Genomic DNA, 25,690 nt, shown 5'->3' on the forward strand with positions numbered 1-25,690 from the left:
AGAAAATTATGAGCTTCATATTGTGCATCAAATAAAAGAACATTTCACAACTCTGAGTCAACAGAAACAGGTAACAGAAATGTCTCTAATGTAGACATGTACAGTGTGGTGTAAGCATTAAAAGATCATAAAGGAAACACTAACATTCATGTGAAACTAATTGTAATAAAAAATGAGCAGGTGGTTTATAGATGTAAAAGAAAGAATCTGAAAACAACACTTTTTTGGTCTAAGTGATCAAAGTAGAAAACAGAACTGATGTTCAAGAACAAACCATAGCTGCACTAATATTACACATCTCCATTGTTGTGGTGAACAGACATGTTGCTTTTAAAACCACATGCAGTGTGTGACCGTGACTGTTCACTGAGACCATGAACGCCACTTCGCTGAAGCCTTCGCCTTCTTCTTCTTCTTCTAAATTGGAAGCAGAAGGAGCTGCTTTGATCTACTGAAAGGAAAAAGCAGAACATCTGAGCTGAAACCATTAAGACAGGAACAAATTCAATGCAGTGTCTCAGGTGGCTTAGCCTGTTACAACTGTTGATACAAGCTAAATACGGTTAACACACAGTGTCAGGGAGCTCCAGTGTGGGAACTAGTGGCTTTAGGTTTGTAGTCATTTAACTTTCATCCATTCATTCATTTAATTCAGGAGGAAGAAATGCCAGGTTGGTGCAGGCTGGTTACATGCATTTGGTCCCATGCTGTCTTTAACTAAATGACTTGGTTCACTTTATGGCTGGGCTGTATGTGGGGTTATATCATGTTATTTGGGCAGGAGTTCCTGTCCTCTGTTAGACTTAGAAAGTTTCTCCATAAGTAGAGTTTCTAACTCTTCTAGCACATCTGTGGCTGACAGCTTTTTGTGGCTCTTTTTTACCCCACACTGGTTGTGAGTGTGTAAATAGCCCCACTAGTTCTTTTGGGTTGCAGTTAACTTGGGAGGAAGAGGTAGGTCTGCCATGACTAGATGAATAACAATTATCTGGGATACATAAATTTCACAATGCATGCATGTATCTCTATAAACCTGCCTGAGGGCTGCCATTTTTACATTCAGTTATTTCTTTGTTGAATCTAAATAATGAATGTGTTACAGTTAGACTGACACTGGTCAGTGTAAATGGCTCATTGGGACACAGAAACCTTTAAATTAAACCCTATCACCTGATATCGAGTGTCAAACAATATCAAAGCTGTAAAAGCTGTTTACAGTCAGAATTTATAAAACTATGATTGTAAATAAATTCAAACAAGTGAGCTTTTCTCTTTGTGCTGAATATCAACACTGTGATTTCTTAGACTGTAAGCTTTACTTCAGCACAACCACTTGTAGAAGCCGTCACTCCAAATGTCTTTGATAACAAGAAAAAAAGACCTTTTCAGTCCACGGCCTGAAGTTCTTCTCTGACATCTTCTGCCATCGGCTTTGTCTGCTGGTTTGAAGACAATAAACCACAAAAAGATGATTTAGTCACTTTGTCTGCGTCATGCAGCTCGAATGTGTCGTGTAACGATGTTGAATAGCCGTCGTTATCCCTCTGCTGCGTCAGTAGGATTGTACTGTACAGCATCTCATTGATATGTGAGGAATGCTAATGTAACACGATAACAGACTTACATCATTAAAACATAAAGGGCAGGAGATATTTAGATATTTCTATATTTATATTACATTTTATAGCTGACGGATATTACTAAATAGATAGAATTTACTAAATAGCTGGATGAACATGAAAAATATGTCTATAATAACAAATGACCATGAGAGCCAGTAGAATTAATTCAACTGGACACTCGAAAGACGTCCTTAAATGCTCTTTAAGTGGCAGAACAAACGAACAAACAGTTAATCGCTTACTTGAGATGAAATCTGCTCAGCTACTTTGAAAACAGCTTCTAACTGGTTCCTCCTTTAACAGGATGACGGCTCAGGGGTAAGGCCATCATGTAGTCCAGCAACCTTTATGGTTCTGCTTTGATTCACCAGGAACTATTAGGGAAACCTTCCAGCGCCTCCTGTGAAAGACACAGGCATAAACACACAAACATTTATTAACATGTTCCACAGTCTTCCAGCTTGATTTTCTCATTCTGTGGACAACAACGAACATGGATGCAGGTTTATTGTGAACTTTTGTAAGGTTTATTTAGTGAACATATCCAGCTGCAGCTCCACTGTGATCCTGAACTGGATAAGCACTTAAGAAAATGTGTCAATAAATGGACATACATCAACTTACTATATTTATCCAAACAGACGGGACCAATAATGCTTCACTGAGTCAGAGACTTTAACGTCTCTTCTATGTAAGAATGTCTCGTGCTGATATACCTGCAAACTTGACAACAAAGGTTTTTCAGACTACATGTAGCTGTCCTCTATGTCAGCTCACACATTTACATTTATGTCACACTTATTTCTGCTTTCCCATTTTATAATTATTACTTACATTTTGATTAGATACCTCGAGTTTGTAAATGATCAGATTACATAATTGGAATACAATGTATCCAATTCAGGGTTGCAGGAGGATGAAGCCTATCCCAGCTGATACAGGACAGAGACAGGCTGCCAGTTTATTGCAGGGCTAACACGATATGTGTAACAGAAAATCCACTTAAATGTTTGATATTTCTTATAATAATCATAATTATGACCATTATTTAAAGGTTTCTTTATATATACATTTTGATTTTTTATAACCTCTAAAATATAAACCTGACCTCACTGCAGCTTCCTCTTGGAAGTACGTCTGCTTCTTGTCTTCCCCCAGTGATGACCGCCTGCCCTTGATATCACGTACTGTACCTGAGGAACAAAAAAGGACAAACACTTGCCTTCATTTAAGAAGTACATTCATACAGAGGTAATCTATGGAAACACACTAGTTCACCCTTTGGGAGAAATCAGTTCCTGTGAAACATTTCTGTAAATGAACATCATGTGGAGAATGAATGAAATGAGTTCTTCAGGTGACTCAGCAGTCCCACACTGACAAATGAAATCTAGTTAAACTATTAAGCATATTTGCTCTTCTGAAATCTGTGTTAAACAACAACAAACATAAATTAGTAACAAAAATACAGCTGAGTAGAGGCTTTACAAACCACCAGCAGCCATAATGCTAAATTTTAATCTTCAAATGTTTCTGAGCCGTCTTCAACCTGCTTTTAACACATTAAAGTCCCACAGTCAATGCAGCCTGACTCAATCCTAGATGTTCAGCACACAGAGACACAGAGGTGCCGTTTAAAGTTTAGTGATAACCTGAGTCACTGATCATTTGCAGTATTACAGAGTCTGGCAGTCTTTGCATGATGTCCACGTCACTGTGAGTTTCTAGCTGACTCTCAGGTGTGACAGGTGTGCCAGCAGGAAAGAGTAATAATAACCTGCATCCTGAGGTTTGTCATGCAGGATTAAAGGAGCCAGGCTTTGTTCACACAGCTGGGATTGTATTTTACACTGACCCTGGGTCAGTATAAGTATCATACAGTTTAAACGAAGCACTGAAACTTGCACATATTTATTACAGATGCACTGAAGCTAATCGAGATATTTGCTGTCAGTCTGTGGCTGCGATTAAACACTTTACTGGAAACTTTATTAACTAGTAACTTCATCAGTCATGACAGATGATAGGTTTGTAGCTTGAACCTATTCGCTGGAACGTTGAAGACAATATAATTACACAGCAAAGCAAGACACAAGGCACCAAAGTTCTCTGGTTTACTCATGCATGAGGGAGACCTGCCTAGAGCCAAGTGTCGTCCCACCACTTGACCTCCATCAGACTCTCAGCCAGGCTCCCCATAGCACTCCTTTTATTGTGGTTACATGAATATGCATAGGTTCATTAACATATGACGTCTACATACACACAAAGAGTACCTTGCCAGTGTGTGTGTGTGTGTGTGTGTGTGTGTGTGTGTGTGTGTACTGCTGATCAAAGGGTCAAACATCCTTGGTCAGGAAGAGGGTAGCCTCCCCCTCACCCTAGATGGTTCACCCTAGATAACACGGTGAGGAAGTCCTGCAGTTCATCTAAACAAAGAGCACTTAGACTAGAACAGACGCAACTACGTTAATCTTACCATAAAACAATAAGACACGGTACGACCTCTCATGCTCCCAGAGTGCTGTCTAATACACACAAAGTTTGCAGACTATCAAGGATCAAACCCTCTACCAATCTACAACTAATTACAAAACTCTAAGCATATATAAGTAAATATTTCTAAGCATAAATAACAATCAACAATACAAATCTAACAACAGAAGCTAATATTTCTGTGCTAACATCGTTTAAACAGTAACAGCTTTCCTCCAATATAAGCTAACGTTTACACCGTAACTTTAAGCTAGCACCATAAAGACGGTAAAACGCGTAATAATATCTACAAATGCATCTTAAAGCTGTTATATTAGCACTCGGTGTATTACTAACATAACCACATTAACATTACTGACACTCGCAGACTTTTAATAGTCATTCTATAAATGCTGTCCGTTTAAATCAGTGGTGTCGAACTCCAAGCCTCGAGGGCCGGTGTCCTGCAGGTTTTAGATCTCACCCTGGGTCAACACACCTGAATCAAATGATTAGTTCATTACCAGGCCTCTGCAGAACTTCAAAACATGTTGAGGAGGTAATTTAGTGATTTAAATCAGCTGTGTTGGATCAAGGACACATCTAAAACCTGCAGGACACCGGCCCTCGAGGCTTGGAGTTCGACACCTGTGGTTTAAATGGTCTTACCTGTACACACTGCATATCCACCGGATTCCAGCCAGAGTGGATTCTGGAGTCTTCCACGCTCCTGTTAGTGATCCTCCATCTGGATGGATGATAACAACCTTCTGAACAATCTAGCAGGAGATGGCCCATATCTATGGGACTGATTTGTGCTAATAACGCCCATTGTATGGACTGATAACAGCCGAGCGGGTGAATAAAGTCACCCAGTCGCTAGCTGTGCCATTACCCAGCATACATCACTCCCTCCATAAATGCAATAAACGATACAAAAGCATCGTTCTACCTGTTTTTCAGGTAGTTGTTTACATTATATAATTTATTGTGTTCAGCAGGGGCGGAGCGTGGGGGTGGCTTACTGGGCTTAAGCCCGGGTTGTTTTGTCAGAAGCCCGGGGTCTTTTGGAGTGTAATTTTTTCATAGTTAGATGCCTGGCTGACAAGTGTATAAAACAAAAAGTACACACAATATTCGAAGCACATAGTGCACACTGTGGGAATTTAGGACTGTGCGTGAATCCCCCCTGATATTGGTATAGAATATTCTTTATTGTCATTGTCACAAGTACAATGAAATTGAAAGATGTCTCCGGTCAGTGCAACATCACGAAAGATAAATACTTAAAAACTATAATAGATATGATATAAAAGATAGAAATACATATAAAATACAGTGTTCTCATACAGTAAATACACCCAAGCAATCCAGGCCTAAGGCCCCATACAGACACTCAACATACGACCTAGTTGATATATCACTCAAACAATCAATCACTCAGTCAATTTGTTAGCGCATCCAACAAAACATGTCTGAAAGCATTCCAACATCAAGGGCACAAATGACAACAGGGGCAATGAAAGTCATCTACTTTTAGTAGCATTGAGACATGATATTGCAATTGGGTAGAAATTGTGTTTGAGTCTGTTAGTCCTTGTGTATGTTGTTCTATACCGTTTACCTGAAGGCAGCAGTTCGAACATGGAGTGTCCAGGGTGTGAGGTGTCCTTTATGATGTTATGGGCTCTTTTGAGGCAGCGGGAACTGTGTAGGTCTTTCAGTTTGAGGAGAGGGCAGCCGATTGTCCTTTGGGCAGCGTTGATTACTCCCTGGAGTGCTTTCCTCTGAGCCACTGTGCAGCTAGCGTACCATATGCCTATGCAGTACGTTAGTATGCTTTCGATGGAGGCTCTGTAGAAAGACACCAGCAGTCTCTGTGTGATGTTGTTCTTCCTAAGCACTCTCAGAAAGTACAGTCTCTGTTGTGTCTTTTTCAGTAGCTCAGAGGTATTCACACTCCAGGATAGGTTTCCCTCTATGCTGACTCCCAAGAAGCGGAAGTCTGCCACCCTCTCCACATAGTCGTCGCTGATGATTAGTGGTTGGATTTCTGTCTTGTGTCTTCTGTAGTCAATTATGAGTTCTTTGGTCTTTTTCGTGTTTAGGAGAAGGTTGTTATCCTTGCACCATGAAGACAGCCGCTCCACCTCATCTCTGTAGGCAGACTCATCTCCCCCAGATATGAGCCCCACCACAGTAGTGTCATCTGCGAACTTTACAATGGTGTTGCTCTGGTGGGCGGGGGTGCAGTCGTGTGTGTAAAGCGAGTAGAGCAGTGGACTAAGCACGCAGCCCTGTGGCGACCCAGTGCTTAGATTTAGGGCTGGAGATGTGTAACGTCCCACTCTCACTCTCTGTCTGCGGTCGGTGAGGAAGCTATTGATCCACTTACAGGTGCTGTGAGGAAGCCCTAGGTCTTTTAGCTTGGCGTCCAGTTTGTATGGAAGAATGGTATTAAATGCCGAGCTATAATCCACAAAGAGCATACGCACATAGCTTCCTTGCCTCCCCAGATGTGTTAATGCTACATTGAGTGCTGTTGCTATGGCGTCCTCTGTCGATCGGTTTGCTCTGTAGGCAAACTGGTGTGGGTCAAGGCTGCTGGGTAGGGCTGCTGTGATGTGGTAACGCACAAGTTTCAAGTATGATCCGAGCTCAGGCACTAAGCGACTGAGCGAGGGGGCAGCTGCTGCCAGCAGTGAGTGCGCTGTTGGAGAAACGGAGCCAGCCATACTAAGGAGAGCTGAAGTTTGACCAGGTACCAAAGCAAATCATTCGCACCGTACAAATAATGTAAATATGACGGTGCATCACGAAAGATTGATATCAAACTGATCACTTGACCAATATTACGTTAATTGCTCTTCAAGTAAATCAACAAATGGCGAAATGAAAAGCTGAACAAGTGCTATTTTTTTAGAGAGTCTTAGCTTATGTGTGTTTATTTCATATTTTCAGTTCTTACCCTCCCCGACTAAATCGGTTTCAGTTATGTACTGAAATATAAGAATGGACATTAGAGGCTTCTTTCAAAGAAAAAACTTGTAAATGTTATTTTATATATTATGCTTTGTATGTTGTTCAGTATATTTCTATGCAAAACAAGAGGGATTTCAATACACAGCAGGATATTCACATTTGTAACCAGATATTTACATACACTTTAGGGAGAAAACATAAAACATTTTTACTGTACAACATCAATTTAGAGTAAACTTTTGTTTTAGATAAATATTGAAATATCTTTTGAATTAGTTAAATGTCAGAATAAAGAGAGACAGAGCAAACGCGCTCCTTTATGGACCCTCAAAGTGGCCCGCATACGCAAAAGCAGACGTCACACACAACGCGCTCTGTTTAGATCCAGACCAAACAGCATTGTTTGACTGATGGCCTTAATATAAAGACTTGTTTCAGACTTTACGTTGTCCAATTTTGCTTTAAGTTATTTTGTTATTTATATATGGCCTAATAATGATCCTTATTGTTGTTTTAGAGAGGAGCGGTGCTTCAAAGGATAGTTGCAGATTTCTGTCAGAATCTGCAGATTATACAGTACAAATAAAATGTTCACGTTGTCTTCCCAACAGTTTCACTAATATCTGCACGGGATGCACACGAAGCGCTCGTGTGTTCTCAATGTCTTCTCCAGCTCTGATAATTGGCATATGTTTTGTGTCAGTGAAATAAAAGACGGATTTAAGGTGACATGACCATTCAAACAGCAGTTGCTTTCTAAAACATCAGATATGTATCGGATTAAGTACCACATATGAAAGTGACCCAGATCGGATTTGAAAATATCAGATTTTGGCTGTTTTTACACCGTCATACCATGATTGGATATGGGTCGCATACGGTCAAAAAAGTCGGATTTGATGCGTTTTCGCGTGCAGTGTGAACGTAGCCAGAGCCTCCACATGTTCTCACTCTAATTTGCACCTCATGAAGGAATTTATGATTGCACTAATTTGAATGTTCGGGAGAAAATCAAACGCATTTTACTCACAGTACCCTACAAACGTCACTGCTGTTTAGTTTTCTGTCTTCATTTATGTTGGAAGTGATAGCAGAGCTGTACGTTTGAATTTGTTTCAGAAATCCCTCATTTAGATGGAAGCTAGCGAGCTAACTTCCTGCTAATTTCTAACTCTGTTAAATGTCATATATTCCGTTTCATTTTCATGGATGCCTGGATGATAAACTCAATTGTTACACATGGTAGAGCAGAACGCTGATCATTTTATTACAGATGAAAGACTTTAGACAGTTTTTCAACTCTCAGTGATGCCACAGTGATCCTGTGATTTATGGACGTGCAGCGGAGTTTGAGCCCAGACACAACTAGTGACATCAGACTTAAAGACCGGATAAAGAGTGATATGAACATATCTATAACTTACGGGAATGAAAATGTCTGGAGCACACCAACAGATACTAACTAGACAATCCTGTATACTCCAACCCAACGCCATATAATACCAATAAATTTAATGTTGGAGGGGTGTACATGATTTTTTTTTTAAATTTTACTTCATGAGTGGCACTGGCTAATCTCTCTTGAACTTTGACCATACAGTTTTAAAAATGTTCAAATACATAAATAAAGTGAATGCAAAAAGTTGCACAAATCTGGCACTAACTTATCTCACGGTTAGCTGGTACTCTGGCTTTCATACTTAGTGCTCAGCTAAACCTTAAGGGTGTTTTCGCACCTGTCATTTGTTTACTCAGCTCATGGGTTTGTAAGCTTGTAGTGTTTTTCTATGGTTTCATTTGACATAGAAAAAACTCCAAGTGAACTAAAAATGCATGACTACAAACCGCATTAGAACATTTAATGTGCTTATTGATCAGATGTGTCTGTGGCAGCAGCGACATATTAAATACAGGAAGAAGGTTCTTTGTTCTCAAAGTTGCAATTGGATTGCATCACATTCCCACTATAAACGCTGGAGTTTGTTTTGAACCGGACAAACATCACCTTCTCCAAAGGGTCTTGGTGCAGTTGTTTTTGTGTGATTACGGCGTTCACACTTACACAAGTTAACTGCTTCAAAGGGGGGAAAAATTTAGTTTGTTATCAACGGACTAAACACATCTAAAATTGTGTTAAAATTTCTTCAGGAGAATTTCTAAGGCACTATGTGTTTTGTGGGCAGTTTATTTACGTAACAAAAACAAGTCACATGTTCTCATTGTTCTCAACAGCTATCTGTTGGTATTGAAGCTGTGACAGTGCATTAGTCAGCCTGTCAGAGTGCATGATACGGAAGCGTAGAGCTGCCACCCAGGCAAAAGAAAAATACAAGTGTATCACGTTATAACGTGAAAGGTTTATTGTTCTAACAAGATACTTTTCCTGTTTGTACAATATACTATCATGTTTGTACAATATACTTTTCACGTTTGAACAACATAATATCACGTTATTACAATATACATAATTATCACCTTCGTACAATATAATATTTATATTGTACGAACGTGATCCTATATTGTACGAACGTGATAATTATGCCTCTCACCCTATGACAGCTGGGATAGGCTCCAGCGCCCCCCGCGACCCCGAAAAGGATAAGCGGAAGCGAATGGATGGATGGATGGATGGTTTTAATCGTGACCGTTTGAAAGTCAGAGCTAGGTCTGCACCACCACCTGCTACATCCGCCATCTTTCACTCTTTCACTCTTGCTATTGATGCTTGATGTTTCATTCGAAGAAGATTTTAGATTCGGAAATTAGACCTATGAAGCTGTTCACAAAATGTTGTATGAATTGAGTGGACTGATGCAAATACTGAGTGGACCTTTTCTAATATTGCATCTGTTCTTTCCCATAGAAGGTCTATGGATATTCATAAATTAATTATGTACATTTTTTAATTAATTACTGAAATAATTAATTCATTAGTTATGTATGTATTTAATACAACCATAAAATTATTGCTAGTTTAAGTAAAATCAATTTAAGACATTAATATTAAAGGTTAAATTATGATAATGAATACATGCAACTATAACTGATGACATAAAAATTAGGATTTTTTAACATGCCAAGTGCTGACTCACTTGTCATGTTACTCTCAAATGTTTTCCCTAATAACAAGAACATAATTACACTTTAGCCACAAGAGGGCAGCAGCATTAATATAAGTCACATGTATATAAAGGTACAGTGATTATATTACAGTGATTTTGACAAAAACAAAACAGAAGCTGATGGCAGTGTGTTTTTCCATGACAGAATAATTACGCACACCCCACTTTGCAGTTATTTATTTGTAAAAAATGTTTGGAATCATGTATGATTTTCGTTCCACTTTGTGTTGGTCTTTCACGTGGAATTCCAATAAAACTGATTCATGTTTGTGGCTGTAATGTGACAAAATGTGGGAAAGTTCAGGGGGGCCGAATACTTTTGCAGCCACTGTAAAGTTCACTGTCAGTAACATCATAGCACCACCCAGCTGTATAGAAACTCCGTCATGCTAGCTAGTAGCAGTACGAGTTATTGTAACTGACTGTAAAAAGTCAGCACAAGGAAAATAAACTGCACCTAAACTTGGTTTATATCTGACCCAGACAGACTGTAGGTCATAACTTCTTACCTGAAGTTCAGTTCACCTGACACTCGGACCGGCGGCCGCCTCGGGTCTCTCCTCCTCCTCCCTCATCTTCCCTCATCCACCTGCTGCCTCTGTGGAAGCTCCGCCACAGCCACCACCAAACAACTGACTTATTTTTAGAAATCAACCAGCATCCAGCCAATCCACCACCTCTCATTGTTTATACCGTTACAAAAAATAAAAAAAAACATAAAAAAACATCATCGGTTCATAAAAACGAAAAATCACCATCAGTATGCCCGATGGCCAGTCCAGCTATGGTCGTGCCATCAGTTAACCCTTCAAGTGGCAGCTGTGACACGCGTGCCCAGGGTTGCCGACCCCTGCTCTAAAGCATCTGATTTGGATTCCTGAGATCAAATATATTTTCCTTTGGCTTTGTTTTCTTCCCATTTGTGGCTTTAATGTAGTGTTACATCCTGTTTGTTTGCTTCCATCTGTATACATATCCAGATTCACTGTTATGTTTCTTTTTTTTTTTTCAATATATTTTTATTGATTTTATAATTGAGCAGTATACAACTATCACCTTCAAAAGAACACAATAGAAGGTGGACGGCAAGTCAACAAGGTGGTAATACAGCATACATAAATGTTAAGACAGAGTATATTTCACTTAAGTTTATCAGGCTAATGACTGGTTGCCAAATCTTATAAAACACACTCTCTCGGTTAGACAAGGTAAACCTGATTTTCTCCAGATGGAGTACATTTCCAAATTCTCTCAACCACATTTCAAAGGTAGGAGGTTTATCAGACTTCCAGCAGAGAAGTATCAGCTTTCTAGCCACAAGTGTGGTCATTGACACAACCTGCGTCTCTGTCTTGTCTCTTGCCCATCCCGGTTCAGACACCCCAAACAATGCTGCAAAGGGGGTACATGGGACCTCCCTGCCAATGGCCTTGGTCAGAAAATCAAACAAATGATTCCAAAAAAGCTGTAGTTTTTGGCATTGAAAGAAAAGGTGAGATAAAGTTCCTCGACCACTTGAACACTTAACACAGAGGGCTGAAACGTTCTTATATATTTTTTCCACTTTAGTGGGAGAAAAATGCAACCTATACACAACCTTAAATTAGATCAGACAATGTCTAGCATTTATAGAACTACAATATATATTCTTAATGCACTCTTGCCAGAGATCATCAGTAACATCCACCCCCAGTTCTTCCTGCCACTGCTCCCTAAAAGTATTAGATGAAGGACTGTATATCTAGTAAGGCCCTGTAAAAGCGAGACACAGCACCTCTAGTATAGGGCTCAACTGATATGAAGCTGTCAAGCACTGAGTTTCGAGGAATCAAATTGTATTGTGGAATAGATGCTTTGATGAAATGTCTTAATTGTAAAAATCTGAAAAAATGTGAATTTGGAAGATTAAATTTCACCCTCAATTGCTGAAAAGATGGAAAATGTCCATCAATGTGAATATCTTTGAGAGAACAAATCCCTCTTCCCTGCCATGTCACAAACGTGATGTCCTCCAGCCCAGGCCTGAAGGCATGATTGTTACATATTGGAGCATCCAAATACATTTTAGGAGCCTTTACTGTGCCCAATAGTTGGTTCCAGACCTTAATTGAATTTTGAATCACAGGATTTCTGCCATATAGTGTATTCTTCACTTTTATCGGGCTATTAAGCAGGGCTGGAAGACAAGTTGGTCTACAAGACAGGTGTTCCATCATCAACCATGAAGGTTGTCCTTCCAAATCAGCACCTGGAGTACACCTTCGCCAAAATGAAAAAATATTTAAGTGTGCAGCCATATAATATAATCTAAAATTTGGGAGTCCAAGGCCACCACAAGTCTTATGTTTAACAAGATGCTTTTTGGAAATTCTAGGAACCTTACCCGACCAAACAAAGGAGGATACAATAGATTCCAGCTTTTTAAAATATGACTGGGGAATGCACACTGGGATTGACTGAAAGATGTACAAAAATCTGGGCAAAACTACCATTTTGATGGCATTAATCCGCCCTACCATGGAAATTGGCAATGTGATCCAAAACTCAATATTCTTCTCCAATTGATTAACTTTTCTATCCCAATTTTGCTTTAAAAGTTGTGACACGTTACATGTGACTGTGATACCGAGACATTCAAACTTATCTAGCGCTATTCTAAATGGAGTATTATGCAGATAAGCCATGTCCACCCCATCCGACAGAGGCATAAGTTCACTTTTCGTCCAATTTATCTTATACCCTGAGAGAGAGCCAAATTCGTTAATAAGCTGCAATAGTGGACTGATCGAGGTCTTAGGTTTTGATATGAATAAGACTACGTCATCAGCATAAGTGGAGAACTTATGAGGAATACCCTGATGTATAATCGGTAGTATATCAGAACTTAGCCGTATACGAGCTGCTAAAGGTTCTAGGGCCAGGGCAAAAATAAAAGGAGAAATGGGATCTCCCTTTTCGCGTGCCCCTGTGCAATCGAAAAGGGTTTGATACATCATTATTAGTCCTTACCGAGGCCATAGGTCCTTTGTACAAAATTCTAATCCAATTGATAAAAGAATCACCAAATCCAAATTTGCATAATACAGTAAACTTATACGGCCACCCGACCTGATCAAAAGCTTTTTCAGCATCCAAAGCTATTACCACAGAATCATCTGAACACCTAGCAGGACTATATATAAGATTAAATAATCTACGCAAATTAAAATAAATGTAGCGGTTCGGGATAAACCCTGTCACTGTTATGTTTCTATTCTTACATTGCTGTGTGATCACTGTTCCCTCTGCTGACTGATGTGACCTTTTGTATCTCACACTGATACTTGTCATATTTGTATCTGCGCCTAAAAGATAAAAAGTTTTCCATGCTAAAACACAGCTCCACCTCCTGCAGTTCTCCCTCTGAACCACTAGATGTCTCTGTTATCTAAATGAAGACGTGCAGCATAGCAACCACAGCAGCGCTCAGATCACACGTGTCCTGTTATTATGTATAAAAGCATGAAACAGGTGAGACAGGTGGGATCAATATTAATGTTGTGGAAATATATGAAAAAGCAACAGAAGAGTGAAAACATTTCCTGTTTCTAGAAAGATCTTTCAGCTCACAGCTGCTCACAGACTGTATTTACAAGTGACAAACTGCAACTCTACAGTACATCTACAGTATATATCAAATATATTCTGTATTCAAATCTATTGAGTGATGTTTGAAAGTCTTTCCAGGTGAGTTTGATCCAGGAGGGTCTGAAGCCAGAGTCAGACAGAGACTGTGCAGAGACTGTAGAAGGACAGAGCAGCAGCAGAGCAGTCCAGATACACTGATGATCCTCTGTCAGATCCAGAGGGACACACAGGGATGATGCTGGACTCTACATTGTGTCTGACAGTGGAGCTGTTCTCAGAGCAGTTCACTCTGCAGCACTGACAGTCATCTGCACTTCTTCTCATTCCTCTGTCAGTCACTGCTGGATGAAGCTCTCCTCTCCACCTCCCAGTAACATGGCCCAGTCAGAACATCTCTACACACAAGCTGCTGCTGCTTCAACCTCTCTGGATCATCAGGACACAGCTCCTCCTCTCTCAGCACACACACCGTCCTGTTTACCATCACCAGCTCCACCTGCAGAGAGAAGAAGGAAGAGCAGAGGAGATAAACGAGTGTTTCCAGAGACTCTTCATCAGCTGTCAGTCAGTGATGCAGCACATCCAGTATAAAGAGCAGCAGGGACTTCAGTGCTGGGACTGTACTAGGACTCATTGTTGCTTCACTTTTTCTAATCTTTGGATTTTTATTGAAGTTGATGAAAATGTTTTTCCCTCCTAGTTTGAGTTTGGACTTTCATTCATTAGAAGAACCTTGGTGTGTCCACTCTGAGCTCTGTAGGAACCCCAACAACAAGCCCAACAATCCAGATGGACGGTTCCAGCTGTTAACTGGAGGAATTCCATCCAAACATCTGCTCTCACTAAATTCTTCCTCACCTACAGACTGTGTTCTTCACTGCTTTAAACTTGGAAATGAATGCAGTCATTGGTCTGCGTGCTGCTTTGTTCAGAGAGCTGATTGGCTGTTGACACTGTTTGATCAGAGCGTGTCAGTTGTTACTATGGTGACCATAAAGGTCAGAAACAGGAAGTGTTTGTGTCCAATCCTGAAGCCTGTCACCATTCTCCTCTCACAGCTTCACTGAGAAGCTGCAGCTTTACAGGAAACACTGGATCTTTGTTTCATACTGACTGTGTTTAGTACAATACTGCTGACAGCACCACCCACTCACTCCATCACTCTACTGACCCCAGAGTCTCCAGTCTGTAGTCTGGACTCTGCTGAAGATCAGACAGCTGCTTCACATCAGGATCCTTCAGCTTGTTTCCTCTCAGGTCCAGCTCTCTCAGATGGGAGGGGTTGGACTTCAGTGCTGCTGCCAGATAATCACAGCTGATCTTTGACAAACCACAGTCGACCAATCTGTATAAAGAATGAAAGATGTAAGTTTATTAGACAAAGTGTGAGCTTGAAATCATTCAGTGTTTCATCATCTGTTCAGAGCTGAAGAAGGTTCAGAATGTAGAAGTTTAGAAAATGGAAACTCCAAACAGCTGAAGCCAACAGGAAGCAGCTTCAAACAAACACAACAAGAGAAAAAACTCTGAATGTTTCACATTAAAGTCGTACATTTATCATAAAAACAGGACAAAGACTTGAAAAAGTCGTGTTTTTCCTTCCAGGAACCACAAGGCTTCACTTTTAAAGGTGAAGTGTGAAAGAAATGGACATATTTGAAGTCCAACACCTTTTTCCAGTCACATTATTAAAGCAGACAAACTACAAGCTCATTTTCATTCCAACAAGTCATCTTCTGACCTGGACTAACAACACTGGTCTCTATGTGCAGCTGGCTGTGAGACCAGTGCTCAGGGAGCGTCTACAAAGTGCAACACTGAAAGAACATCACACAGTCATTTGCTTCCAGCACTTTCACACAAACATCTACTGTCATTATTGTCACCAAACTCTATGGATCCTTTATTGCAAATTCAAATGGGATCAAATGGTCAGACAAAAGAGGGTTATGAGGAAATATGATGAAATGTTGTGTATTAGCAGCAAGTTATTGAATCATTTTCCTCAGAAACCAAACAAAATGATTGACAAACATGTTTTTACAAACTCAGTGTTGGACTTGGATCAGCAGGATAAGCTGATGTTTAAAGGCATTTGAGTCTCGCTGTATGAGAGTCCAGTTATTACTCAATATTTATGGATGATGTTCTTTCAGTGTTGCACTTTGTAGACGCTCCCTGAGCCTCACAGCCAGCTGCACATGGACCAGCTGACATTACCCAGCATTAGAGGCGGCTGTAAAAAAATGGATTTTCCTATTTAAATGGTTTTAATTTGAATAAAGCGATGTTGATTCATTCAATCCTGAATCGATTTTTAATATAAATGTATTTTGCCAGAATCTCAGGTTAAAGCTCCCAAAAGTATTTCAACAACAAGCAAACAGATAAAACAGTAAACGAGAGCAGCTAAACACACAAAGATGGAAACACAGAGCGTGGATCGTTCACTCGACGGCACGTACACGGACACGCCGTCGGGGCTGAAAGTGGACAGCTCACAGATCCTGAAGCTGCAGGTTTCATCTGTCTCCAACCAAAACTGACTGAACCAGCAGCAGAAGAAGATCCAAACTACGCTTTATGTTTGATGAACATCGTCATGAATTCTCTCTGACTTTGACGTTTACTTCCTGCACAGCTCTCTCTCTCTCAGTGTACTTCAAGAACAGTTTACCTTCAAAAATCTGTTTCCTGCATTATTCACTGCTTATTACGCACCAGTCTGCTGTTGTGTTCACTGCTGTCGGCCTCCCAAAACAAAGCCTCATTTCTGCTGTTCAATACTGAAGAAATGTAAACCTTTTAAAATGATGACAGATTACAAACTCTCAGCTGTGTCTGTAATCAAACCTCTGTAACTTTGCTTCCCTTCAGCAGCATCAGCTCATGTTCACATGTTGATTCATGGTTTGCTTCAGTTTTTGATGGACTGCAGAATATTTTGAAGGTTATCTGCTATAAAAAGCCAGAACAGGAAAATCTGCTTCATGTGTTTCTGTTTGATCCTCAGTGACTTTGACACAAAGGCCTCTGCTGTGATGATCACACCTCTGATCAAGTCTCACAGTGTCAGCTTTGTTTTTATACATATGGATATGTGCTGATAAATGATCAGAGTTATAATATTTCCCACTGTCTGCTGTGTGCCGTGACCTTTGACCTGCTAAAGACAGTCAGCTGTGGATTATTCATTGTTGTGTCTGATGCTTAGAACTGTGAGGAAGAACACTACACAGTTAATCAGGGTCCCCTCTCTCTGAATCAGGGAAGGTGGGCAGGCCGCGTGTGGGCCGCGGGCCATACGTTGAGTCTCACTGTTTGAAATGTGAACATTGTTCTGCTGCAGTCAATGGACTAAACCAGAGAAGAAGAAAACAGACTTTACCATGAAGATCCTCAGTGTGGATCAGTATAATATCAGCCTGATGTCTGCAGTTTAGTGTCAGCACAACTTTCACATCATATTCATCTCAGCACAACTAAAACATGCTGACTGACCTCAGAGTTTCAAGTCCACATCCTGGACTCTCCAGGAAACCACACAGATGCTTCACTCCTGAATCCTGCAGCTTGTTGTTGTAGCTCAGGTCCAGCTCTCTCAGATGGGAGGGGTTGGACTTCAGTGCTGCTGCCAGATAATCACAGCTGATCTCTGACAAACCACAGCCCCTCAATCTGTATAAAGAATGAAAGATGTAAGTTTATTAGACAAAGTGTGAGCTTGAAATCATTCAGTGTTTCATCATCTGTTCAGAGCTGAAGAAGGTTCAGAATGTAGAAGTTTAGAAAATGGAAACTCCAAACAGCTGAAGCCAACAGGAAGCAGCTTCAAACAAACACAACAAGAGAAAAAACTCTGAATGTTTCACATGAAATTCGTACATTTCTCATAAAAACAGGACAAAGACTTGAAAAAGTCGTGTTTTTCCTTCCAGGAACCACAAGGCTTCACTTTTAAAGGTGAAGTGTGAAAGAAATGGACATATTTGAAGTCCAACACCTTTTTCCAGTCACATTATTAAAGCAGACAAACTACAAGCTCATTTTCATTCCAACAAGTCATCTTCTGACCTGGACTAACAACACTGGTCGCTATGTGCAGCTGGCTGTGAGACCAGTGCTCAGGGAGCGTCTACAAAGTGCAACACTGAAAGAACATCACACACTAATTTGCTTCCATCATCCAACCTGAAGAGGAATCAGAGATGGCTCCCCTTCAAAGTAAAAGCTGCTCCTTTTGGACACAGTATCAAAGAAAGTCTACAGTATAACATAGAAAAGACAGAACAAAGTTTTGGTTTTTTTAAATTGTGCAGAAATGAAACTGTTGGGTCTGTGTTTCCACAAACCCCGCTAATTCTAGAGACTTATTCATCATGAAGAAAACAAGACAGTCGATCGATCCATTACTTGCGCAAGGGAGGCCTCTCATCTGTGTCCAGCACGACAAAGACCCCGATGATGGCCTCCTCTCGCTGCCTTTTATTGACAAACTTCAAACAATAGTTTACAAAACACCTCCCCTTGCAACCCCCTTTGGTTACAAAGACAAGGCACTGTATGTAAGTGTGTGTGTGTGTGTGTGTGTGTGTGTGTGTGTGTGTGTGTGTGTGTGTGTGTGTGTGTGTGTGTGTGTGTGTGTGTGTGTGTGTGTGTGTGTGTGGCCTCCTGCTGACCAAAGGGTCATAAACCCAGGAAGTTTACATCAAAAGAAACAGATCTTTCAGATAGGATGTATCTACAATAAAACCTCCCCCAGCACAGAGTGGTTGGAGAGGTGGCCAGGATCAAAGGGATGGCTTTGATCCTACTGCTTAAACTAAGAAACACAATGGCAACATTCAACAATTAGACTTAACAGAAACTACACTAAGCTGAATTATGTGACAGACATTTCATCCCATGTCAGTTTGGCCTCATCCTGGGCCGGATTATCCAGCACACACTCTGACCACAGGCCCAGGGGCCACGCACAGCTGGGCTCCATCCAAGAGACAGGAAACAAACCAACACAATAATAAAAAGCACCATGTGATCTTCTTACATCTTCAAGACAAACATAGTAAAAACATGAGCATATTTGTTTCCTGATAAAATGATGTGACAGGTAGAACAGAGTAAAGTGGTGGTGTTACAGCCTTTCTCCCCTCTGCTGCCGAGGCTGTTAGTCTCTCCCAAACTCAGCTACAGGACTTCCAAATGAATGAAAGCAGCAGAAGTGGCTTTACAAATGAAAGAGGAAGAAGAGGAGAGGGAGGCCACCCTGACCATCACTCCAGCTGAAAACATCACACTTCCATTAAAGTTGGTGAGGAAATGTTGAGCAGGATGAGCTGCTGGCTAATCTGGAGGCTGTAGCAGCAGCTCACAGTCACAGTGGGTTTCCACTCATGAAAAAGCTCTGGCTGCTTCATTTCTCATCTCATATCAGAGACTTTAATGCTTCACTGAAGCTGTACTGTGATGCTTCCATATTCCAGTGAGGCCTCCATAATGATTTCAGCTGTTCTGTACACACACTGTGTGCCCTGTATGGCTCAAAGTCTCTGCAGCCTGTTTTTATCTGCTATCATCAGATCTTCATCATCCTCATTCACATCCCTCACACACTCTACAGCCTCATCAGCACTGACTTCATCTTCACTGACTGATGGAGCACAACATGAACCTGTGGAGGCTGAAACACTGTCCTGTCAAACATCTCCCCGTCACCACTCCACTTCTGTCAGCCTTTAAATGAACCCTGCTCAAGTCTGTCACTTCTGTTTGGAGCCAAAAGGAAAAACTGTTGTTCAGTCGTTTGGAAAGACAACATTTCTGAAAGCACTCAAACTTCTTCACATTTGTCGTCAGACACATCCTGAACATTTAGTAACTAAAGAAAGTTTCAAACATCAATCAAAGACCTGAAATATAGAAAAACAACAACAGCCGCAGTCAGTGAACTCACCTCAGAGTCTCCAGTCGACAGTTTGGACTCTCCAGTCCAGCACACAGAAGCTTCACTGCTATGATATTATTGTGTTATTTTGTAGCTGAATACAATGTTTGTGTGATTATCAGTGAAAGAAGCAGTGAGGAGGATGGAGAGAGAGAGAGGACAGAGGGTGAAGTTAGAAACACTAAAAGGATTTTTCATGGATTTCATGGATGATTTGAGTGATTTCCAGCAGGACACTTAAACATGTCAGTGGACGTCCTAAAGAACATATTCACTGATATGAAACGTGTCATTGAACAGGATTAATATCAGTGGAAACATGGTTGAAACAGCTGTGACTGCATGGATGTGACACACTTCAAATCTGTTCTCCACTCTTGGATTTGGGATCCATGGAGCTGCTGCTGAGTCTGTACAATAAAGGAATGGTGTGGAAGGTTGCAGCGTACGGACACAAACACTTTGTGGTTACAATCTGATTTTATTTTCAACATTAAACTACTAACCTACACTGATCAGTGATGTTAATGATCACATCTGGACTCACCCAGCCTTTCTGCAGTTCCTCACAGCTGGAATCAGTCTCTGTCGTCCCCGCTCTGATGTTTTGTACTTCTGCAGGTCCAACTCATCCAGAACCTCCTCTGACATCTGCAGCATGTAGGCCAGAGCTGAGCACTGGATCTCAGAGAGTTCCTTCTCTGATCTGTTCTCTGACTTCAGGAACTCTTGGATCTCCTGATGTACTGAGAGGTGGTTCATCTCCATCAGACAGTGGAAGATGTTGATGCTTCTGTCAGGAGAGATTTCATCACTGTTCATCTCCTTCAGGTTGTTGATGACTCTCTGGATGGTTCCTGGACTGATCTCTGTCTGACCCAGCAGACCTACTAAGAGTCTCTGGTTGGACTCCAGACAGAGGCCATGAAGGAAGCGAACAAACAGGTCCAGGTGGCCATTTTTACTCTGGAGGGATTTAGACATGACTCTCCTTAGAAACACAGAGGATTCACCCAGAGATGGTTTAATGTGGGGAAACCGATCTAGAAGAAAATTAGTATCATCATCATAGTAAAAATCAGAGTCAGAATCATTACAAAAGTATCTCAGGAAGTCCTCCAGCACCTCTGCCTTCCTGTCGGTGTGACAGTGGAACATGTAGACAGCAGCCAGAAACTCCTGAATGCTCAGATGAACAAAGCAGTAGACTGGTTTCTGGAAGATCACACACTCTCTTTTGAAGATCTCTGTACAAACTCCTGAGTACACCGAGGCCTCTGTCACATCCAGACCACACTGCTCCAGGTCTTCTTGGTAGAACATGATGTTTCCTTTCTCCAGATGTTCAAACGCCAGCCTCCCCAGCTTCAGAAGAACTTTCCTATCAGCCTCCGTCAGCTCCTGTGGACTCGTCTCACGTCCCTCATGGTACTTGTTCTTCTTCCTCTTTGTCTGAACCAGCAGGAAGTGTGAGTACATGTCAGTCAGGGTCTTGGGCAGCTCTCCTCTCTGCTCTGTAGTCAACATGTGCTCCAGAACTGTAGCAGTGATCCAGCAGAAGACTGGGATACTACACATGATGTGGAGGCTCCTGGATGTCTTCATGTGGGAGATGATTCTGCTGGACAGCTCTTCATCACTGAATCTCCTCCTGAAGTACTCCTCCTTCTGGGCGTCAGTGAAGCCTCGTACTTCTGTTAGCCTGTCAACACATGTAGGAGGGATCTGATTGGCTGCTGCGGGTCGGGAAGTTATCCAGACGAGAGCCGAGGGAAGCAGATTCCCCTGGATGAGGTTTGTCAGCAGCTGGCTGACTGATGACTTCTGTGTGACATCAGACAGCTGCTTCCTGTTGGTGAAATCCAATGAAAGTCTGCTTTCATCCAGGCCGTCAAAGATGAACAAAAGCTGAGAGACAGCCAGCTTCTCTGCTGTGACCTTCTGTAATGTTGGATGGAAAACATGGAGCAGCTCCAGAAGACTGTACTGCTCATCTCTGATCAGGTTCAGCTCCCTGAATGAAAGCAGAACCACCACACTGACATGTTGGTTCTCCAAGCCCTCTGCCCAGTCCAGAGTGAACTTCTGCACTGAGAAGGTTTTTCCAACACCAGCCACGCCGTTGGTCAGAACCACTCTGATGGGTCTCTGTTGGTCAGGTAAGGCTTTAAAGATGTCCTGGCACCTGATTGGAGCGTCATGGAGGGCGTCCATCTTGGAAGCTGTCTCCAGCTGCCTCACCTCATGTTGGGTATGAACCTCTTCACTCTGTCCCTCTGTGATGTAGAGCTCAGTGTAGATCCTGTTGAGGAGGGTTCTACTTCCTGTTTCATCACTTCCTTCAGTCACACGTTCACATCTCCTCCTCAGACTGATCTTATGTTCATCTAAAACCTCCTGCAGACCAACATCTGCTGAACGAAAGAAAAACAACGAGACTAAAGAGAAAGAAAACTCTTCAATGTCTGAACAACACAAGAAGTCCAGTTTTCAGAAATGAGTCCATCAGCAGACAGATGTTCAGTCTTACTTTGTACACAGCTGCTCTGACTGGCTGTCTGCAGTCCAGCTCTGCTTCTGGATCTTTCTCCACACTGTGCAGAAGCTCTGATGGTGACACAGAAAAGTCACAGTGGAGATACTTCTGTCCACCTTTGATTAGACTCATTATAAAAAGGTAAACAAAGTTTGAACACAGTCATGTTTCCAGTTCACTGACTTACATTTATTCCATGGACACTCACTCTAACCTGAACCACAGCTACAACCCAACATTGTTGAGGCCTCATCTCCTCCTTTGCTGACTGTAGAGGTTAAATATGCAACAACCAACAAATAAAAGAATTTGGTTCATTTCAAAGAAATTCACACGGTGACCAAGTAAAGTAACTGTAGTAAAGGAGACAACATCCCATTGATGGTGGGATTATTTGAAAGATTTGCTTTAGTCACGTCACCAAATGCAGTTGAACCACCCGTGGATCCATGTTTGACCATTCTACCACTCTGAGCTCTGCTTTTTAATCATTTTATTATTATCATCATTCATTTATTCATTCTTTGGAGGGGGGCTATTTCCTAATGCCGCCCTAATAAGCTGATGTTCAAGGGGAAATATAACAGAAACTCTTTCAGTGTTATTCATTAATAAATTAACAGATAAACTGTGAAGAAGAAAAAAACTGAGATTTAAAGGAGAGAGTGAGAAACTTGATCATCCATCCTCATAATACATGTTTATCAGTATCTGCTGTGACCATACTGCAGTAATAACTACAAGTCTACATTTCTGTGACTGTTGATCAATCACAGCAGGAATCTGAGCTCATCTCTGCACACAGAGCAGCTTCAGCTCTGGGATAAACTGCTCGCTTCACGTCCTTCTCAGCTCACAGACACTCATCCTGATATTTTCCTTTAACATTTGATGGTATAATTCATCTGAGTTTACACTTTATCTGCATAAATACAGAAAAACAGACCCAAACACCAGAAACCATCAGTTTCACCATGTAGAATATATTGTTGTTTCCTTGCTTTTAATTCAGAGAAAAACTCTGATTTGGATTTTCTCTGTTCTCTTTGCCACAGCCCATCCCAGCAGCAGCTGAAGCAGCTGACTGTCACAACACTGAATAACACTTTAGGAGGAATTTCAGAGGTCAGTAAAGCTCCAGTTTCAACATCAGTTAATTAATCATAGTTCATCATAAATGTTAACCTGGCTGGCACACATGTTAATGTTAGCCATTTAAATATTAGCAGTTAGCTGAGGCCACAAGAAGAAGAGGCCCTAGAACAACAATGGATGATAAGATTAGATTTCCAAGACTAGGCAGAGACGTGTTTTCCTTTACTGTCTCTTACAGAGGAGGAAGCAGATACCAGACGAGGTCACGGAGGTACGGGGAGGATTCGCAGCAGACAGCAAGACTGCCACGTCCATGCGAGAGAGCGATGGCTACGATAATCTCTGTTTTTGTCTCCCTATATAATGTTGTACAGCCCATGTGAGGGTTATCCTCTCTGTGAACCAGATGCTTGATTTCACACAGAGGTCCACCAACTGAATTTGATCAGTTATGGAACGATTTACCTCGACAGGCTCCTTCACTCGCTGCTTTTAAACCTCCTTTAAAACACACTTTTACTCCCTGACCTTTGACCCAGTGTGACATGTTGACTCACTACCTCAGACAGCTTAAAAATAGTCTTTTTGTTTTTTGGTGCTGCCTAAAAGAACCGTAAATATCTGTCCTATATACAGTTATGTTCATATATTTTTGTACTACATCAGGAAACTCAAAAACATAGTTTGTAATATTTTAATCCTTATTTTTAAAACTGTTTTTGTCATTTTTCTTCTCCCATTGCATCAAAAATCATTATTTACACTGAATAAATGAGTCAGCAGCTCTCTTACATTCTTGCTGCAGGTTCATTACTGAAGTCTGGAGGTTTTCCTTTGGACCAGTCACTCCTCACAGACACACAGCTGGATGCTGCAGATCCTGCTCCATCCTCTTCCTCCATCTTCTTGATGTCAGGGTGGAGTTAGTCTGAGAGGTAAACACACACACTCAGAGGTGCTGTTGTACTGGAAGCATCACACTGACGGGTTTCTAAAGTTCTCATTGATCATTTCATGGAGTTTCTGTGGTAAACACTGTCCTGTGACGTATGTGTTATGGTGAGGGTCATGAGGGCTAACCAGCCCCACTCCTTACTCCTCATATTTCAGCCTGAAGCACAATAACAGCCTAAACCTAACCAGGAGGCTGTAACCTCAAAGGGACTTCATGGTTAGAAATAAAGGTTCAATGAAATGAAGCAGATCATAAAAACATGAGTTCCAACTTTAAAAGAAGCATCCACACGATGACGGCACAGCAGAGGAGCACTTTCTCTAACACACTGATTCAGTTCCACTGACACAAGGACACACACAGGAAGGCACACACACACAAGCCTTTATAAGAAACAACACAATCATCTGCGCTCGACTTGTCAATCCAAGTCCTTAGCCCATGAGCCCGCGGTATCACACCACAGATATTCCCTTACTTTGAAAAAATAAAGCCAGGTTTCAGAACAGACCTGATGTTTATGCTACAGCCTGTTTACCAATATAATCAATATCAGATATCAGAGCAACAGAAACCTCGGTGATCAGGACGCTGGGACTGAGAACAGGAAGTGGCTCAAACGTCACAGTTTCATAACGTCACCCTGAACTCCACTCACGGAGTTTCTGTCGCCATTGTAGTTTTTAAAGTCCCGTGATAAAGGCGGGTCTTTCTGTGAATCCGCACGCTCATTGGCTAATAGCTCGAGATTGACACATCGTTATCCAATGAGCGTGCGGGAACTTCCGACATAAAGTTGTTTCCTTTGAAAAACCAAAGTCTGATTATTTTTGCCTCCACTGACGGAGCCTGTTGTTCCCGCCACAGAGACACAGTAATGTCAGAGCGGTGTTAACACTCACCCTGCCTCAGCACAGCTCTCACTCTCCTCCTGCTCTCTCACACTAAACGGAGGCTCAGCTAAACTCACTTCCTCTCTACTTACAGGAAACCAGCGCTCAGAGGAGCCGACCGGCCTCACATTTCACCCACAGACACGAACAGCGTGGAATTATTTTATGTCATAAGAAGAAACATATTCATGTAAACACTCACCTGCCTCAGCTCCACCTTCCTCCTCCTGCTGCTCTGAACGGAGGCTCAATACTTTCACTTTCACTGCTGCTCCCTAAACACAGAGGATGCTGGGACTTGTAGTTGTTTCCTTCCGGTGCGGTCTTCCTCTTTGTTTGTTTGTGTTCAAGTTATTTCGATCATGTAAACATCAACAGAACACGTGAAGCCACACAGAGTTTGTATGTCGAGGTGGGTAGGAGGGTTTGAGGGTTTGGG

The 25,690-nt window shown here is 41.5% G+C and overlaps 2 protein-coding genes across 2 annotated transcripts in view; both read right to left on the reverse strand.

Moving 5' to 3' along the window:
* LOC146675695 (protein TANC1-like) overlaps positions 1-25,690 on the reverse strand; it is a 407,338-nt gene that overhangs the window by 326,017 nt on the left and 55,631 nt on the right. The gene's annotated exons all lie outside the window — the stretch shown is intronic.
* On the reverse strand, positions 1,386-25,482 carry LOC146675708 (protein NLRC3-like). The gene is made up of 6 exons (XM_085401180.1): positions 25,454-25,482; positions 24,196-24,331; positions 22,303-22,379; positions 20,870-22,186; positions 6,056-6,714; positions 1,386-1,439 (listed from the first exon to the last, which is right to left on the reverse strand). The coding sequence occupies exons 2-6, from the start codon at positions 24,303-24,305 to the stop codon at positions 1,386-1,388; spliced, it is 2,217 nt and encodes a 738-aa protein (XP_085257306.1). The 5' UTR covers positions 24,306-24,331; positions 25,454-25,482.

The sequence above is a fragment of the Rhamphochromis longiceps genome, linkage group LG3 (genome assembly GCF_057381845.1).
Source record: "Rhamphochromis longiceps isolate RC_006_pf linkage group LG3, R_longiceps_female_GT1.1, whole genome shotgun sequence".
NCBI classification, from domain to species: Eukaryota; Metazoa; Chordata; class Actinopteri; order Cichliformes; family Cichlidae; genus Rhamphochromis; species Rhamphochromis longiceps.